This window comes from Brachycentrus maculatus, unplaced genomic scaffold, assembly GCF_059751285.1.
Source record: "Brachycentrus maculatus isolate JH-2025_06_01 unplaced genomic scaffold, ASM5975128v1 h1tg000299l, whole genome shotgun sequence".
NCBI lineage: Eukaryota > Metazoa > Arthropoda > Insecta > Trichoptera > Brachycentridae > Brachycentrus > Brachycentrus maculatus.
In genome coordinates, this window is record NW_028281050.1 from 340,394 (window position 1) to 360,896 (window position 20,503).

Consider the following 20,503-nt stretch of genomic DNA (forward strand, 5'->3'; position numbering starts at 1 on the left):
AAGATTTGCAAATTTTTACTGCACTACACATATCAGAAAAACCTCGTTTTGAGTAAAGGGTAAAAGTGAGGAAATCAAAAATGGATTAAAAATGTAATCATAACATTTTAGTAAAGTAATGATCACCCAATTTAACATTTTCTTTGAATTTAAGCTATTTTTATTTTGTTTTCTTACATATTTTGTACAGCCAAAATCCCGATTGGGCGCACTTACAACACTGATACAGTCTTTTCTTTATATATATATATTTGATATTTTTGTTACAAAATATCACCTACTTATCCAATCCTTTTCTGGCAATTTTTTATTTATTTAATTTACACGCAACAAACCCATTTTTACAAGTTATTTATCTGCAAAAAAATCTTCCAATGTTTTCATTTTTCCCACACTCGGTAGTACTTTTATGTAGAAATGTTACTATTATGTAAATCCTTTCCTAGTCGGCCTCAACTAAACAGATCTTGTTCCATCTTTTTTATCGTCATTATGACGGATATCACTTGGAAAACATTTACATCAGAGGATTGCGCGCAAGCAGGCACAATTGCAATATGACACTTTTATTCAAATAATGTAAACATTTTGATGCAAATTAACCCTTGACATAATTAGACAGGAAAAGACACCGTAAGTGGAAAAGGCGTACACCACTAGGTGCATTTTCAATATTATTCAAAACAATGGTTTATCATTTTGCATGATTTGGTGAAATAAATAAATTACTTTTTTAGGGACTAGGTTGTACATGTCATAAAAAAACAATCTTGCGACCTGGAAAATAGTTTTTAATCAATTTTATATCAGCATGCGAAATTACTGAAGCCAAGGTAAAGAAACATTTGCTTGGCTCAATTTTTTGTGGCTTGTATTTCTCATAGACAAAATATCAAAGCATAGAGAGAATGGCAAGACATTTTTACAATAACTTTCCCCAGAAATGTAATTTTAGATTTTCCAAATGGTGTAAAAATGGGGTTGCATGATCATGGGTGACAATAAATCAGAGTAAATTTATGTTAGTTCATATTAAGGTGAAACAGGGATAGAATTTTCCATGTAAGAAGGGAGATAAAACGAGGTTTTAAGTGAATATTGTAAGAATCATCCACCAAACAAAGATATGATGCATTGCAGTATCATTAATTATAATTAGTAGGTAGACAAAATATACAAAACAACAACATTGTCAAAACTATGATGCTCCGATTAATGTGAGAAGCATTCCTATAGTAACTAAAATATTACGCAGCAAAAAATAAGCAATGTACAAAATCCATTCGAATGCCCAATAATTTAGCAAAAATCATTAGTTCATTAGATGAAAATAAACCATGTATGTCAAATTTATAAAAATCTTTGTGACATTAAATGAATATATTTAATGTTAAAACAATGCGTTTATATGAATACCACAAACTGTTTTCACGAGGAAATAGTGAGATAAATAACAGCCTCCGCTGAATATCAAGAATTTAAATATGAACATACAAATGGGCAAAATAAAAATATCAACTTCCCGTCCGTTTAAGGTGACCAACAAGAGAAATTATAGTAACATAAAATAATTTAAAAGAACGATAGATTATTACATGCATGCCGTTAGCATTAGCGAGATAGAGAGAAAGAGAGAGAGAGACAGGATGTTCACATTTTACCACCAAATGGCATATTAAGAAAATGTACACAGGTGTCAGTCTTGAGCAAGCTATGTTTCCAGATATTGACCCGATAAGACGAGACGGGTATATGCACCAATATGCGCCGGTCATGCTAACTAATTATATATCTTGATAGCCTTCTCTAGGTAGTTAATACGTGATCGCTTTGGTGTTTTGTTTACGTGCTCCAATCCGATCCAGGGCCGGGAAGCTGGGTCTGGAAACCACAACACATTAATCATACACATTCACTTTCTTTAGGTGTTAAGTCAAATCAATTTACAAACAAATAACCCCTAAATAAAGTCTGTGTGTCAGAAGGATTCATTTATTTTCTAAAGGAATTCAACTGAGGGGTTAAACATTAAAAAAAGGTATGGGAAATAGTTAAGAATGTCTTGGTCAGATTCTTAAAATGGTATCATAATATTCCACCGCTTAACGAAATTAAATCTTGGGTATCTCTTATTTTTTTAAGAAAAAAATATTTTTATTTTAACAGTTTCACTTTCGTAAAATATTATTTACAATTATTTCATTAATTGATTAGGCAGTCACTTTGTGGTAAAATCTATCCATTTTTAATTAAAGTTTTACTTAGTAAATACCACTATTTCTTAAAATCTACTGTGACACGTGTTTCATTTGTTGATTTTCAATTGAAGTTTTTTTTTGCTGCTTCTTGCCATATTTAAATGCCTTTCTCGGACAAATTTGACTAACTGAGATTAATAACTGCTTTTAATAATAATAATTTGGACAACTTATCGAGCACTATTTGTGTATAATGAAGGGTGCTAAATTGTATAGATAAATAAATACATACATTCCTGTATTCTTCAAGCAAGGTAAGTTTTTCCACATAACCCTCGCAGATATGTGATAACTTTAATATTTACCATCATTTTTATTTTTATAACAGTAAAACTGGTAATACATATTGTGTCGAATGATTATTTCAATACTTTTGTAAAAAGAAGAGATTGATCTGGACAGATAATAAATTGACATAATAATTCACAAAAATGGTGCTTAACAAGTGATCCAATTATTATTGATATTTTGAGCAGCAATGGAAGAGTATGAATACTTTATAATTAATATGACCAGGATACAATCAACTAACTTGGATTACCGTTTGTCTTAAGTTCCTCCAAAATCATCAGATAGTCATCCGTTATGTAGTTGAGTCTGCCATTTGCGACGATGGCAAATTTAAACTAGAAAATAAACACATCATTATAAAAAAGGCCGATGTACATAGTGGGAAATTATACAAAGTTGAGTTAAGAATAAAGTGTTACCTTTTCCCATTCTTTATCGGGTATATCGAGCTTTTTCTGAAGTCGGAATTGAACATTGGTGAAACGCTCATTATTTTTTACTTTGATATAAAACGGTATTCCAAAGGTCGAGTAAACTTGCTTGAAGAAGTGAGCGCAGGGAACCAGCATCTCATCGTCCTACAACCAAATAAGTAAAATAAAATAATCAGTTGACAAATAGTACTTTACGAAATAATACGACTTTAGCCTAACCAGTAATCCATGAGGCGGCCAGCTCCATCTGACCTTAATTTACAGGAGATAAAAACTAAATAATTTAACCACCAAGCAGAATTTATCAATTCCAAAATACATATTATTGTATTTCAATGATAGTAAAAACACAATAAAATACTTTTTTTTTAAATCATTAGTAAATTTTACTTGAAGGATAAATTATTTATACACCCCTCTTTTATTCTTTTATACAGAATAAAATAAATTATATCAAATATTTTGGCAAATTATTTACCACAAATTAAAATCTCCAATTCTGGGTTTCTCCACTTTACTTTTTATTATTTTTACTATAAGGTATTTTTACATTTTTGACATCTCAACATAGATGAAAACAGCCTAAGATAGGTCATAAGCCCTGTAAATACCCAGACTTTGATATTCTTCTTCATCTATATTGAGATAACAAAAATGTACCGATTTTTTTGTTTGTTTGCAACTTTCATGATGCATGCATGATATAGTGTCTGATAGCTTTCATTTTTAGGTGACGTTTATATTGATTTGTTTCGTAAATATGTAGTACGTAAATAGGATGCACCAAATAATGGGTTATAGGTAGGCGTGCCAGACGTCCCAGTTTTCATACAAAATCCCGGTGTCCTATCTAGTTTACTTTACGTCCCAGTAAAAATTAAATTTTATTATAGATGTCAAAAAAGTCGCAAAACAATCAACTATGAAGGATTATTTAGGATAATGTCATTTATTTCACTATACTATACACTGGGGGCATTCCAGTGTCCCGATTGAACATTTCAGAAATCTGGCAAGCCTAGTTATAGGGATGGAACAATCCCACTAAGGAAGTCTTCTTCTAACCCTTATCTGCACCCAATGATGTATAGAACACTGCATCGTTTTGGCGCATTGTTATCTTGATCGATACTTGAATGCAAGGTGAACTCCTGCGTTTCAGGGACCAGTCCAGGGTAATATTAAATAAATATTAGAGTGTAAAATCTCTTTGTTTTTAATCCCCCCCCCCTGGGAATTGAACCCGGGACCTCTAGCACGGTAACATCAACGATCACACCACAGAGCAATGTGTCGGGTTGTGGCCCCGTGTGGTTAGGCTCACAGAAATAGTATGAAATCGAAGTATTTTCATAAATAAAAAACACAAATATTTCTTTTTTTTTTAATAATAATAATAATATTGACCTTGAGGTTCATCTCGTCGGCAGGTATCTCCTCGATTCGGAAGTACTTGGGCGTGTTGGAGTTGATCTGCTCCAGGGGCATGTCGGTGTCGGGGCCGGGCAGCAGCTTGTGGCAGGCCACCTCCACGATGCGCAGCTTGCCGCTGCCCTCGGGGGACAGCTCCACCACCTTGGCCGCCTCCTCCAGGATGTTCTCCACGCGCCCGCTCTTGTTCGGGTACAGGATCAGCTCCTTGTCCTCCTTGTAATTAGGACCCACCTAGTCAAGTAAAACAATGCGTTACAAAAACAGGCTGAAACTAATCACATAGTTCAGCTCAACTAATTCTGATATGTACACACTGGTGGGGCAAAAAACCAGTCAAAAGTATTCAATATTAGTGAAATTTTTTGTCACCACATCAAAAATTAGGACGGGTGGTTCTATCATCAATTCATTCGAACCCTTATCCGCACCCCAATGGTGCATTGGGCATTGCATCATATAAACGCAATGTTATCTTGATCGCTAACACACGAAGGACAGGTGATCAGCCCTCTATGTCAAGCAGGATTAATGGATTAAAAAAATCAGATATTTTTTACTAAAGTCCTTTTCACAGTGAATACATTAACAGTGACAGTAAATTTATAAAATATTGAATACTCTGTTTTCCAATCGTTGCCCATTATTATACACCACCCAATGTACGCGCTTCACCATGCGAATATTGTTGTTTGTGATATGGTAAAGTAGACTGTATTATAATTCAATTCTATATGACTTTTTTTTAGCACTTTTAATATAAAATAAATAAAGATTACTCACCCAAGTACATTTAAATTGCTTTTTATTGTCCAATTCGTTCACTTTAATTGTTAATAATTGATAAAATAACTTTTTGGGACACTTAGGCTTACAATAAGTTAATAGTTCTTTAAGGTTGCCTTCATATGAATATTTTAACGACTGCCCCGGTGTGTCTTTGTAACTGGAACAGGAGAATTAAATTATAACACCACACATTCCGTATTGTCCACAGATAAGAGAGGTATAGTGTACGATGAATACTTACTTCTGACACCTAAAGAATTGAATTAAATAAGGGTCTACATTCAGTCTCTGTCCTACAGCTCTTGCCATTTGATCATAACTCATTTGCATTGATAATTCTTGCGTGAATCTGAAAATACAAATTTCACTCATAATTTCAAATTACTTTACATCACTAATATTAGTCGCCATTTAAAAGACAGTTTTTAAACATTATAAATTCCTGTTCAGAAAATTAATGATTTGCTACTCGCTAAATCTAAATTTAAGAGATTAAATGTCATGTTTCCTTAGAAAGACATACATTTGGTTTTTTATATTTTATAACAAAATCAGTAAATGAAATGAAAAAATTATATCAATAGGATCTTTTCATGTTTATTTAACAATAAAAAAATCATATAATGTTTTAATTTTCAATCATTTGAAACATGGATATTTCAAAATATTTATAAAAGGATATATATTCCCATGCTGTGAATTTTATGTCACGATAGTTGACATTCGCCGGCATTATTGAAAAAAAAGTCAGTTCACAAACTGAAAGATGAAAAACCTGGTGGAGTATGGGATTTTTCACGCTCATATTGTAAAAACATACAATCCCAATGATTCCTTTTTATATTAATAAATAAGTTCATATTGCTTTATAGACTTAAAACCTCAGTATCCTAGAATCAAATATGTACTTGTTTCTTTCTGTAAAAGGCCTATCATTTACAATTGTATAAACGGTTGGGCTTTTGACAGTTGGCAATTCTGGATTTGGTAATTATTTTGTGCTTTATTTTATGAAAACCAGAGGCAGCAATAAAGAAAATATTTTCAACTCTCAATGCGTACTTTCGACTGCTTTCAGTTTTCGAGAAAAAATTGGAATAGAATGATGGTTGTAACGAGTCCGGAAGAGTCGCTGTTTTATATATTCTTATCATAAAAACAGAAAATCGTAAATGAAAACATAATTTTGAAATACTAATAGTGAGATCATTAAAAATGATCTACTATCACACTATCCCTTTTCTGAGAAACCCTATAAGAAAAAATTGAAAGGACAACTTTCTAAGCTTTTTTAAGAATCGCAATGAAGAAAATGAATTCCAATTTGAGATCTCCTTATATCCTTTCTGTTGTCAAGAAAAGAACATATCAATGTTAAGTTAAACTCCTCATTTGAACCAGGCAGCATCATCTCGGGTCAAAAAGTCGGAGTCCTGTACGGGCCGGGGTAATGGCAATTCAAAGGTGAAATTACCCTGGATCATTGGGGACGGTCTTGTCTACAAAGTGCACTTCCACCTTGAAGAAGATGTACTTGAAGTAGTCGAGGCAGGTGGGCAGTTCCAGGTCCTCTTCCTTCTCCTCCTTCTCGAACACGATGATGTCTCCGTCCATCAACTCATCAAGAACCTGGCAAGTCAATTCAATGTATTCTATTTTGAAGATACAATGCCGTACACCCTTTCGGGGCCCCAAAACTCTTCCATTTATATTATAGTCGTGCAATAAATGCACCGTAATATAAACTGAAGGGTAATTGTGAAATGATCCGCCACCTGTTCAGGTGGCAGACTGCGGTCAGAAAATTCCAAATACTAAAGCTGCAAGATAAACGTTTTGTTTGTATCTTTCATTCGTGTTGTAGCAATATTGTTTAGTTCGAGTTGTTCTCCATGTTCATTTCTGCACACATTCCGCTAATACAAATTATTTGTTGAGGGCATGTATATGAAGCTAGATATATGGATGTATAAGAAGCTAGGAGCTTATGTCTGGATAGAAGTGGTGTTCCATCCTCTTAGTATCTGTGTTATATTTATTGCGGATACAATGTATAGGAGGTACATCGTTTCTACATTAACGAAACATTATGTATGTACCATAGCACCCATAAAATGACCCCTATGATAGTCAAAAAGTTAGCAACAACGGCTAACGACACATAATAATAAAAAATTTAAACATACATATGTAAACATCAAATAATTATTTTATAAAATAATTAATAAAATACATACCAAAGATTAATATGCAATACTCTTACCGTATCAATGAATGCATGTATAAATCATATTATATAGTATGTATAAATATAAGAACACACAAATATACATATTGAAAGAGAAATGACTTGTACTTGACTATATACTTAAATCTTATAAATATTTAAAAATTTCTAAATCTAAAATTTTGTTTAAAAAAACAAAACCTAATTGACATGCTTTATGTTGGGTAGTTCACGCTTCTTTGCTCTGCAGTGCCTATCATTACATCCATCCAGGCATATTCGGTCCAGACATACAGGATATTGCTTGTACGCATATCATCGATTCACTACAAGATGTCACATTAGTGAAAGTCTGTTTATTCAAAATTCAGGAAACTGCATTTTGCAAAAAATAATAAATCACCAAAAAATTTCATTAGACCCCCTTTACAACAGCCGACAATTATGCAGCCATTTTTTTCTTACTGTCAAAATAACATAACCTGAATAAAGTTTTGTTTACGTTACATTTACGTATGCAACACAGGCATAATAAGATACTTATTGTGAATTGTGTAAATTAGCCGTCTAACTTTGACCATTTTATTTGAAAAGCGGTTTGTTTTATTTTTTACTTGTGTTGTTTTTCTTCCAGACCATCAATATGATCACTAATATAAAAACAGCAAATAAACATTTTTGTTTTACATAACTCAGTTTAATCAAATTGTCACTTGGCGACATCTTGCAGTGAATAAATGTTTTCTAAAACGTATCCAAAATGCAATCCTACATAAGAAAGTAATAGATAGGTAAGAATAGGAAGCGTAATCATAATAAAATCTTCTATAGCAGTACCTTTTCTAGTGGCTCGTTGTAGTTACTGATTTTTTCTACAAAGTCTGGCTTAATTTCTTCATACAGTGTCAGCGCAGTATCCACTGGGAATCCTGTAGCAATTAAATCAGCAATTGGTTTGTCAGCATTAACATGTAATCACTCAAGCAAGAGCAATAGCTGCACATCATCAAATCACACATTCATTGAACACCCGAGGTGACATTTGACCTTACTTTGCAGAATAGTATATTCAACCTTTTTTAATGGATTAATTACATTTCAATTTGAAAATTAAAATTAAAAAAAAAAAACATATCACACACCCATCTACTTCACTGAGACGTTTTACTAAAAGTGATAGCAAACATCTTAATCTCTTTTATAATCCTCGGATAGTAAAATAGAGATTAAAAGCGGAATAGAGTAGCACGCCACTAACTTGAGAAATCTCCAGTGCCTTGTAATAAATAATTTTCAACTTTGCATTACTTTACTTGGTATTTTGAATTTGTAGAATGCTTCTATTCTGTGTGATGAACTTAGAGGTCAATAGTGATCCAGTACGCGAGCAGTGGTGAAAAACTATTGGCTCCAAATCTTGACAGCATTTTAACAACTTATTGGGTATTGTCTTGAGAATTATCTCGAGAATATTTCACTGTCTCAGCATGCCTATCAACATGAGGCCATTATTGGCTTGACTTAATGGAATGTCTTAGTTATTCTTAGTGGATTAATTTTAAGCTATTCTTAGTGGAATATCTCAGTTATTCCCCTCATGTAAATTTCGCATTTAAATATTTAAATGAAATATCATAAACACTGATCAGGTTTAAGAAAGGTACATACCTGCCCTTTTGTTGAGTATGGGAATAAGGTCCGTTAGTTTGTTGGAAATGGGTAAGTAGTGGTGGCCGCAGTAGTGGATCCTCTTAGTCTTGGGGTCGTACATCTTGAAGAAGAGCACCACGTCGTTGTCCTTGTCGAAGTTGGGCAAGCTGGAAAGCCCCGAGTCGGGCGGAAGCAGCTCCAGCAGGATGCACCACGTGGGCGTGTTCTCCGTGACCTCCAGAATGGTCTTGTGCCCGTCGTTCACTATGTCCAGGCAGGTGGGGCGGCAGGTCTGCAAGCACCAGGGGTGGGTGGCTCATGAGTTTCAACGAATCGGTAGTTAGTGTGGCATGGTCCAATATAAGTGACTGCTATACAAATATTCTGCAAGTTGCTGAGGCATTCGTACAACTGATATAAGTCATCCATATTATAGAAAGAAAAATAAATAAAATACAAATCTTGAATCTATGCAATATATCAGTCCGCCTCTATAGTGTAATAATAACTGCATTTGGCTACTATGTTGGAGGTCCGGGTTCGATTCCCAGGGCAGGGGGGGTAAATATAAGTGTTTTTTTTACTCTTTTATTTATGTAATAATACCCTGAGACGCAAGCCTTCGTATAAGTAAAGATTAAGATAACACTGTGTCAGTACGATGCAGTGCCCCATCCGCTATTTGGTGCGAATACGGGTTAGAAGAAGATTATATTTATGTACCCAAAAGAACAGGTAACAAACTTAACGACTTAAAAACACATGTAATACTATATTATTTATTTTTGTTAAAACCTAAAATAGTCAATAATTTCAGTTTTGTAAAAAAGAATCTTCCCTAAAAATAATAAAATCTTGTGAAAGAGAACTAGTCAAGTGGAAGTTTGGAAAAGCCTATGTATCACTCAATTTTGAGTACTTTGCCAAAAATCTGGAAAATTGAGATGAGTGGACTCACGTGATTGGAGCGCGCACTGAAGGGCCACGGCCTGAGGTGCTTCTTGGGGTACTTGAAACTCTCAGCGAGCATGTCCAGGAACTCGGCCACGGTGGACTGCTTCTGCACTCGGAACACTCGATAGTTGGCCTTTTCCGGGTCATACAGATCATTGCCCTGATGCCCGATGAAGGCGTCCTCCAAGAGAACATTTACCGTGATGTACAAGTGGGCCTCAGTGCGCTCTTTTCTCCTAATCTGAAAGGATATATAGTTCTATCAAAAACCTTTTTTTTTTTTTAAATAAAAGGAAAAAAATCAAGTAGTGGTGGAGAAATTAAAAAAAAATGGGATAAACAGCAATATAAAAAGGGGGAATTTTTATATTTTTTACATATAATATCCAGATTAAATAGGATTTTATCTTTATAAAATTTGGATTGTTTTAATTTAAATTGACATATCTGCAGAGTGCAACTATTTATTTCTTTATTCATAAAGCATTGAAAATTATTTAATCCAGAAAAAAATCTTACCATTTCTATACGTTTTTCATCATTTAATCTATCTGCTAATTCACTAGGAATATCTGCCTGGGTGCATTCTTGTAATACATTTTTTAATTGTGAATCCCTGAAATAAATATACTTTTGATTATTTCTCATTTCACGCTTTATTTATTCACCCGCCGACTGGCCGAGTGGGTAATTTATAAACCGCTAGGCAGTATGTAATAAATCAATCTTACCTAATATAAACCAACATGTATGCGTTAGTACAGTGACGAACTGTTAGTGCCATGTCTTCATCGTGTCCACCAAAGTTATGATCCACCGCTTCCTGCTTAGAACAGCGTGACACCACATCGTCGTCAAACTTACACCACTGTGGACAGGTTTGTACAAATGTTAAATAAAAAATAAAATAAGCGGGGGAGAATGAATTTTTTTAAAGTTTTTATTCCCACATAACCCGTTGAGCTTTCCGCAAGTACCCGACTTTATCTTCCTTCTTAAGAATATATGTATCATGAAATTTAAGGATACATTGTTAACTGATCATTATATTAAAGGTAGCATCAGCAACGCACTTCAGGAAAAAGAAAGAAAAAATCACTCATTATCATACCCTCCTAGGAACTGATCCTCGGATAGATAATGCGCTAACCACTACATCTAGGAGACAAATAAAATAAGTCAAACACAAGTTTATACATTCAATTCAGTAGTAATTTATCAAAGCAAAATTCTCATTTAATATTGCAATGTTTATTTGATTCCGGTATTCTAAAAATACTGAGAAATCCAAAAAAAATCCAGCAGCTGAATAATTGGTATATATTTAGAGTAACTTTTAAAACACTTTTAAAAATATAGTTTACTTGAGTAATTAAAGGTATAATCAGTAAAGAAGAAATAATCACCTTGCCGTCCCCTTTAGGGTTGATGAAGACTACATAATGACCTCCGTGGTTATCCCCTGAGTGTACCAGCACAGCGTGGAGAGTGTAGTCCGCTGGGATGGAGGGTTTCTCTTGTAAATAGTCATCCAAGTTAATATGCTCGTAAAATTCAAACCTGATAACGAAACAGTGCATCCATTTATTTTGCAAAAAAAAAAATTCACTATAGAAATTACCACATTTCTTACTTTTGTTTTCTCAAATCAAATTTCCATTTCATCTCCATACATTACCACATTACCCCGGTTTAACGCATTAACACACTAAGGACGGGTAAGGTATTTTTGCCCGTTCAATTGATGCTTAAGGATGGAAAGGGTATTTTTACCTTCTGCGCCGGCTTCATTTCAAAGTCAGAAAAGAAGGAATTACATATTTAATGTTTTTATTTGAATATTTTGTACCGATCTCTTTGTTAAGGTCTTCACCATATGTACATAATTATCAAATCCCGTCACCAGCAGTCCGCAGGCGTAAAAAACACCCGTCCTTAGTGTGTTAATATTCACATACTCACTGGAATTTCGACAGCATTCCTTAAATTTATAAATTTTACACACAAAACACAACATCATGTACGTAACTACAAACATTTCATACTGTGACAGTGAGTCAACAAATCCTTTATTTAACAAAACATGAACTAGAAAAAAATAAATTACCTATCATTAAATTTAATGGAACAATCCGTGAGAGGGTCGTATTGGAATCTCATCAAGTGCAAGTGGAGGACAGGAGGGAAGGATGCAAATATGACTCCTTTCTCCGCTTCCTGGAGTCCATGCTCTCCGGCATCGTACTTGTTGTCGCCTTCCAAGTTCTCTGTACACACATAGTCCTTGAACGATTCATCGACTGAAAAAAATCAAATTTAAATTAGCAATATCTCCCTTTCCAGGCTCATTTGATCAGTCGCACATCAATGGCATCGGTCAAATGGAAATTAATTTAAAAAACTTAACTAAACTGCCTAACAGTGTAGTAGAATATCCTCAGTTAAGGGATTGGAACTACCGATGTCGGTTGAACTTATGTTTTCTTTAGTTTTTCATAGTTATATTAGATTTTGTTTTACCTTTAATATAAGTGTTGACAAATCCACTGTAATAAACTTATTTATGATAGCGATTTTCAAAATTAAAATATTTTTAAAAATATAAGCGGTTTTTATAAATATATTGACAACTTTGTCATTACGGTGCCACTAATAACTATAGCATTAATAAATTGCAAACGTTAGTAACAATATTAATGAAACATATTTCTTTTAATTTGCCTGTAACAATTTACTTACAAAAAAAACCCTCAACCAGCCGAATGATTACCAGGGTCATGTGAGGATATTATAATTAAGTAAATATTGCTCTAAGCCATTTTAAGGGGTTTAGAAACTAACATTCTCATATTATACATTTATCGAGTGTTTTATTGGTAGATATGCGGCGAGAACAAAGCAGGATTGTGCAAAATAGCATCTCTTTGAAATATCTAAATTTGCATACTGCAATATTGGCAGCATGCCACCTTGCAAATGAGAAACCAGATTACTGCACTAATTCCCAAAATATGAAGTGATTTCACAATTTTCAGTTCGTTACATATAAATAAAACTTTTTTTTTAAAGTGATCTGGTAAATTTAATGATAATTGCTTACTATTTTTCTTTCCCTTTATATTGAGTTGAATGTCATAGAATGTTTCAAGCCTCGTACTCGAACAGTTGACATTTTTACACTTGATATATGACGTCATTTTCCCTTCAAATAACTTAGGGACAGTTCCTTCCACACACGTTCCCTTCATCTTGCTTTCTAGTTTATCCAATAACACCTGAAAATAATCAAACAAAACATTTTAAAAAGATGTAATTGAAACAAATGACACCTAAAAACAAACAAGACTCTTGGGTAGATTAAGAGGTGAGATATTTACATTTAGCTCGTCCTCATTTAGAGGCATAGGGTCACAGAGTGCAGATGTTTGGGAGATTAATAATATTCACTCATAATTACCCTGAGAAACTCTTGGACATCGTGCTGCATAAAGGAATCCACAGTATCCCACCCGAAGCTCTTGGTCAGCTTCTTGGTGCCCACGGGTTTATCGGAGAATTGGAGCTCGTGAAACACCCTCTGGAGGGCCAGAGCGACAGAGCGCGTACTGTCATCAGATTCCGTGGGCATCTTGTATACAGCCTTCCGTAGTTGGTTTGTAAAGTAAAGAGTTTGGAGTAGTGAGTTCATATAGCATGTCGCCCCTTGGTTCTTCAGACCTAATCAACAAAAATGTAAATATTGAACAAGGTACTAGATCGACACATTACTAATTCAAGTTCTTTATCTGCAGTAATGGATTCGGGTTGATAAAACACCTATATGCTGTGTAAAACCCAGCTAGGAACTAAACCCAGGTTCCTTAGGTGCTAGCTGGTACTCTACAGACTGCTAATTTTAGAATCATAAATATTTTTTGTTTTTAATGAAATTTTCCCTGTTATTTCAACACCTTCTCCAAAACATCAAAAAACTATTTTAAATCTGCCACAAGGCAATAACTGATAGTACAGGGGTTTTGAGGGGAGAAGCATAACCAAAACCCATCCAAGTTCAGTCCTAATAGAAGTTCGCCATTCCAAAGTATTATCAAACAATACCATTGTTTAAATTCTCACTTAAATTATACAAAAAACATAGTATGTATATAGACTTACCAACATATCCGGTATGTTTCTTGGAGTCCCAGGAGACACCGTGAGGAGCCTCAGCTGACACGTGCACTTCCAGAGTGATGGTGTCATCCTTCACATAACCCTTCTCTGGATCCAGTACATCATTCCACCCCATAAAGTGAGAGAAGCCCCAATCATTCTCTTTACTGTCAAACAAAATACAAAATTATATATTTTCTCGAATGGTAGTAGCAGATTGAAGCTATAAATCCACTATGATCTCAAACAAGTATCACTGCGGGATCCCTAATGCTGAATAGGTTTGACCTGCTCCAAACATACGGACTAGCAACGGTCAACACTGACTCATTCATTAACACCGCATGATTGATGAAGTGTTAATGTGATAGTCAGTTATATGAAAGCTAGCCGAATGTATTTGATGGGATACAGATGATGTATATGAAAAACCTCAAGATGAAGAACATTACCGCGGTGTGAGAAGGTGAATGGAGGGAGAATAGTAAGTAGAAAATAGAAACAAAGACACTGGAGACATCTATTGTGAGATGATAGAAGCTTTTTGTTAAGCAGAAACTCTTTCAAAAATAATATGAAAAATAACTCCTAGTTGGAGATTTGTGAACAAGTATTTGGACACACTTGAAATGTTGTAAATTGAAGGTTAAACACAATTATGGGCACAGAAGGAAAACTCACAAATAAAATAGATGCTGAATCTTCCTGACGAACGGTTCCGTGTCGGGCTTGTGGGAGAGCAACTTGAGCTCGGCGATAGCGTAACAGGACCAGCTGTTGGAGTCGCTCTCGCCGTTGCACTGCAGGAAGAAGCCCAGGGACTTCTGGTGGCGGTTGTCGGGCAGAGTCTGGCGCGGCATGACCATGATCTTCCAGGGCAGGTTGCGGACATAGCACGGCGGCGACAGCACCGACTCCTTCACCTGGCTGAAGTTGTACACCTTGTACCGGAAGGTGGCGTCTGCGCGGGCCTCCACATCGGCCATCTCCGCATCCTAACAATTCAATTACACAAATATATTCATATTATTTTTTTACATCTCAAAATACATGAGGAAGAATATGGAAGTCTGGGTGTTTACGGGGCTTACGACCATCATAGGATGGTTTAAGTGAACACTTTACACATGTGTAACATTCACCAATTCTACCCATGATTGACAACCACACTAATCATTTTTTTTTTTAATTACCTAATGTCCAGGTGACTCTGAAATCTAGCTACAGCTTATGCAACACCGCTTATCATGACCCTACTCAGGCTTCAACTTTTTAAGTTTCATAGCCTATGAATACTCTTGAGTGGATTTACTCTTTATGTTTTAAGTTACTATAATTTCATGTATGTAATTCATGAGTGAAAATTCTAGACAAAATTCTTGGATGTTCTAAATATACATGATCCAATTTCGAAACATTGTGCTTGAATCACTAGAACTTCACTAGAGACATCTATTGTGAGATGAAAGATGCTTTTTATTAAGCAGAAACTCTTTCAATTGTATGTGAAGTCCGAATCCTGTATTATAATCACATACATGAGAAACGCCAGAAAATATCATTTTATTATTTTTAGCTTATAATTTGACCAGTTAATTTATTTACAACATTTTGAGTGTGTCCAAATACTTGAACAACTATTTGGATACACTCAAAATGTTGTACACAATTTTTTTTTTAATTATTTAATTTCTACTAGCATTTCTATATTTCTGACAATTGCGTATCCACCCCTATTTTTTATACTATTCTATGTTCTCTTGAAACCAAAACTCTGCTAACTGCAATTTGTAGTTTACAAAAGTATACATCGAAGTTGACATATAGGGACAATACCTAATTTTATAACATGTCATTTGTTTTTCACAAACTTTAAAATGATAATCCCATACATCATCAATGTGGATTAATGTTTGTAACAAATCTTGAAGAAATTGAGTGATTTTTTAATAAAATATCTATGTAGCAAACCAATGCAGTATCCTAAGCCACTATTGGGAACTGATGAAAGGAAAAGTATGTTAATATTTTACAATATGACTCGTTAACTTTAATGCTAGTCTTTTTTCGGAAAGGCAAAATACTAATATTTTACTAGATGGTCATCCCAAAGCGATGACTGTGGAACTGATGAAAGGAAAAGTTTGTTTATATTTCACAATATGACTCGTTAACTTTAATGCTAGTCTTTTTTCGGAAAGGCAGAAATACTAATATTTTACTAGCTGGTCATCCCAAAGCGATGACTGTGGAACTGATGAAAGGAAAAGTATGTTTATATTTCACAATATGACTCGTTAACTTTAATGCTAGTCTTTTTTCGGAAAGGCAGAAATACTAATATTTTACTAGCTGGTCATCCCAAAGCGATGACTGTGGAACTGATGAAAGGCAAAGTATGTTTATATTTCACAATATGACTCGTTAATTTTAATGCTAGTCTTTTTTCGGAAAGGCAGAAATACTAATATTTTACTAGCTGGTCATCCCAAAGCTATGACTGTGGAACTGATGAAAGGAAAAGTATGTTTATATTCCACAATATGACTCGTTAACTTTCATGGTAGTCTTTTTTCGGAAAGGCAGAAATACTAATATTTTACTAGATGGTCATCCCAAAGCGATGACTGTAGTATGTACTACAAAAGATTAACATTATTATTATATACATGTAATACATTTTTGTAGCTCAGTGGCTAGAATTGTATGGTTTGTATGGCTGCTCTCATCAAATGGAACAAGGTGCAGATTAGAGCGTAATGTACTCCACTGACACTTATATAAATGTGGTATTTCTCAATCAGTGATTTTTTGCCTCGAATGTGTTTTTAAAATTATTCATAGAAATAGAGATATTAGTACTGTAAAAAACAAATATTCCCTAATTTTTCTGTTTTGTATCAATATTGCTCCAAGAAACTTCAATTACATATTATGGGCAATTAGTTTTTCGGGTCTAATAAAAATTTGGGTTTTTGAGTTGGAAGTCTATTTAACTCTTTGAGTGCCAGGAGGTATTAATTAGTAAGGCCATTACCGGTAGGCCGTAACATTTTAAGCAGAGTATATCGTTACTTTTTTTTTGTTTATATATTTAACCCTTACTGGTCCAATGTCGAATCTCATTTGACATCGATTTTTTCCTCTTAGGTCCCATGTCGGATGTTATTTGACATTTTTTTATCATTAGTATTATTTATTTAAATTCCAAGCTTAAATTTTTGTCACTCGTATCTATTGCAATAGTATGTGGGGCAGAGGACAAAAGATTTTGTTCCAATTGGAATGTAACTGTCTACCTAGATTTTTTTTTTAATTTTGGGGGACCAGAAAGGGTTAATGTATATTACGAAGACTTATCAAATATGTACACTGCATGATATTAAATAAGTACATATGTGTTCCTATTTAAAATAATGAAAATAAGTGCTTGATGTAGGCTAGAAACAAGCATAAAGATGAGCGCGTTTACACGCTCATTTTGTATGACCGGCCTGGGGAGCATGGCATTGAAAAGCGCGAAAACGCGCTCAAGGCAAAGTACCGGTTAATGGGGTGCAATAAGTATGGAAAGTAACCTGGATAGCCGCTCCGGCCACATCTTGATTCTGCGGGCCCATCATGACCTGGCCGTTGGGTCCTCGGTCTGTTATGTCCCCGCCTCCCGTGTCCGTCAAGGTGTCTATTGTCTCCACTAGAACAGAGCGAAACCCAGATAACTATATGCGAGACAGACTTAAATTACAAGTACAAGCAATGTACTGGTTACTTTCTGGACTGAAATTATGAATTTTGAATTTTACTTAGTAAATACCACTATTTTTTTAAATCTACTGTGACACGTGTTTCGATGCATTCCGCATCATTTTTAAACACCGTATGAAAATGATGCGGAATGCATCGAAACACGTGTCACAGTAGATTTTAAGAAATAGTGGTATAAGTAAGTAAAACTTTCAAAATGGATAAAATCTATCCAAATCTATTGATGGTCTATCCATTTTGAAAAAAAAATCAAAATGGAAAGATTTTACCACAAAGTGACTGCCGAATCAATGAATGAAATTTTGAATCCTATATCATATTGGTCAATAAGTTTAACTTTAATTCTATTGGAGAAAGAGAACAATTAACCATCTTCATTGTTAGCAATATAATATAATATACACCTGAGATGCTCACACTTCCATCTTCTTTCATATAAAAAGGAACGATATGTGTTTCAAATCAAGTTGAGACAACTAAAATATTGACATCTTAATTGTTATAGCATTGATATTCCATCCCCGGATATTGAACTAAGATATCCAATCAAGAGATAGCAGAAAAAAAAATGAAGAGATAACAAACTGAATTAAGGCAAATAAAATTGTATCAACTAACGTTTTACTTATGTCATTAGCTTAAAAAATACAATTTTGATTATGCAGGAAGGTTTTTATATTTATTTCAATATTGCACAATAAATGGTAAGAAATAACAAAAATGTGTTTTAAACTAAATTGAAAATCCCTGGTCTAAAGCATAAATTCTGACTTGTTAATATAAAAAAAACGAATTTTAATGCTACCATTTGAATATATGAGACTAATCTATCAATCCGTCTCCTGATTAAACTATGTCAAGTCAAGTGTCCTGCAGACGGTTAAATAGGGAGGTAGACATGAGAAATTGTCTTATTAAATATTTTAATAAATCCATTAAGTTTTTTTTTTCATTAACATGATGGATAGAAACTATTTACAAAGGTTGGTTTCATTTGAATCTCTAATTGAACAAAATATAAAATATATATATATTTTTAATGCTAAAGATAATTTGGTGCAAACTCAATATTTACCTGCAGGCTGTCATAAGACAGAACACATTCTTCTTGGGAAATATTGATAAGCCAGATGTTGATAAGCATTAGCATTTCAACAACAAAGGAAAAAATAAATAGCAATTATTTTTTACTTAACCCAAAAACAAATAAAAATGTATGACAAATGACAATACATATTTGAACAAAATGAAAACAATGGAATTTTTTGTGTTTAAAATAAGAACTGTTCCAAGTACTAGGCTTTAAAAAAGTAATCAAATCAAATATTGGAAAAATTATCACCCCAGCACATAATTTTCAAGAAATAAAAGCAGATGGGCACTGACCTTCTTGTGTTTCCATTTCCTCAACCTGGCTGACATTGTCGGTTTGCCTGTCAGCGGCAGGCGAGTGGTTCATATTAGCCGGGCGCGCCACCGGGGAACTTCGCCCAGAACTATCTATAACGTCCTAAATATTAAACACATCCAATTTAATATTCGACACGATCAAACATCAAACTATAGTCCACATTTGACAAAAATACCTTTATAACGCAAAAATGCGGAATTACGTTCCACACTTCATGCATGGAATGTGGTATCTCGAAAATAAAAAAAAGCGAAACATTTATTACCTTTAAAGCCAGAGGATTTTGTCCTTTAGACTTTTTGTGCGGACGACTTAAATGATTCTGATTTATACGATTTGAAGATTTAAAATAAGAGTTTTGTTGGTTATTTTTGTTGGCGGATGAGGTGGTCACTTTGACAAAGTGTTTGCTTGCGGTGCGCCCAATGTCTGCAAATTTCCCAACCCTCTTTTTGAGGGAATCTGGTGTCTACCACATGTATTTGCCTTTAAAAATAATGTGTATCATTTCACTTCACTTATCCGAGTATTCTGCAACTCTTTATCGCTATTTGCACTAAAATTTACGGCGGAAAAGACACTTCTATTCATGTGAAAATAAACAAAATGGCTGTATAATTCAATTTCCAGCTTGGGCCTGTCGATTAAGAATTTCTATGGTGAACTGTGTTCCATAATTTACTGTTGATGACAAAGTGGAATGTTATTTTTTCCTAGAAGCAACGATAAAAAAAATAGCATGTAAAATAAAAAATATTTTGGAATCGGAAAATTCTTTCCAGATCTTTAATTCGCTTTTAACTATTAGTTATATTTTTTGACTGGGGGACCTTTTATCGCCCTTTCATGATGATTTCATGGAAAATCCAAGCAAAAGTTAAACGTCATCTTGTGTATATATAAAAATGTCACTGTTATGAAATAAAGAGGAAAGCTGAGTTTGTTGTTAGTGTATGTATAAGAACAATATTTTCAATCAAATATTTTATGGGACTTATACACATCAACTTAAACAAGCTGGTTTGAATGGGTGTAAGCAACCCCGAGTGCATTTCCCGTTGTTGCTTTTTTTCCTTTTCTAACCTACTATCGTTCCATTATTTCCTTTCCCATTCATATACCTGTTCTCAACTCGAGCTTC

General features: G+C 34.1%; 1 protein-coding gene across 7 annotated transcripts; it reads right to left on the reverse strand.

The window, feature by feature from the left end:
* Nucleotides 1-240: 240 nt before the first annotated feature.
* Nucleotides 241-20,001, reverse strand: LOC148304872 (ubiquitin C-terminal hydrolase 7-like). Of its 7 annotated transcripts, none has more exons than XM_088267596.1 (21): nucleotides 19,628-20,001; nucleotides 19,338-19,451; nucleotides 17,765-17,880; nucleotides 14,868-15,181; nucleotides 14,190-14,353; nucleotides 13,492-13,751; nucleotides 13,135-13,309; nucleotides 12,142-12,334; nucleotides 11,441-11,594; nucleotides 10,766-10,902; nucleotides 10,554-10,650; nucleotides 10,039-10,275; nucleotides 9,099-9,372; nucleotides 8,268-8,359; nucleotides 6,678-6,820; nucleotides 5,445-5,552; nucleotides 5,198-5,360; nucleotides 4,391-4,648; nucleotides 2,969-3,127; nucleotides 2,800-2,884; nucleotides 241-1,881 (listed from the first exon to the last, which is right to left on the reverse strand). In XM_088267596.1, exons 2-21 carry the CDS (start codon nucleotides 19,408-19,410, stop codon nucleotides 1,781-1,783), a joined length of 3,303 nt encoding a protein of 1,100 aa, XP_088123722.1. In that variant the 5' UTR covers nucleotides 19,411-19,451; nucleotides 19,628-20,001; the 3' UTR covers nucleotides 241-1,780. The 7 variants fall into 7 exon arrangements, with proteins under 7 accessions (XP_088123722.1, XP_088123718.1, XP_088123721.1 ...); XM_088267592.1 differs by having other exon boundaries at nucleotides 2,791-2,884; nucleotides 6,678-6,832; XM_088267595.1 differs by having other exon boundaries at nucleotides 19,338-19,461.
* Between the last annotated feature and the right edge of the window lie 502 nt (nucleotides 20,002-20,503).

Bases quoted from the DNA above. Each gene is read 5' to 3' on its own strand.
- LOC148304872 (XM_088267592.1), bottom strand. From the start codon at position 19,410: ATGAACCACTCGCCTGCCGCTGACAGGCAAACCGACAATGTCAGCCAG. The intron at 17,881-19,337 runs GTCAGTGCCCAT...GCTCTGTTCTAG, and splicing joins GGAAATGGAAACACAAGAAG to TGGAGACAATAGACACCTTG. The intron at 13,752-14,189 runs GTAAGTCTATAT...TTTGTTGATTAG, and splicing joins GAAACATACCGGATATGTTG to GTCTGAAGAACCAAGGGGCG.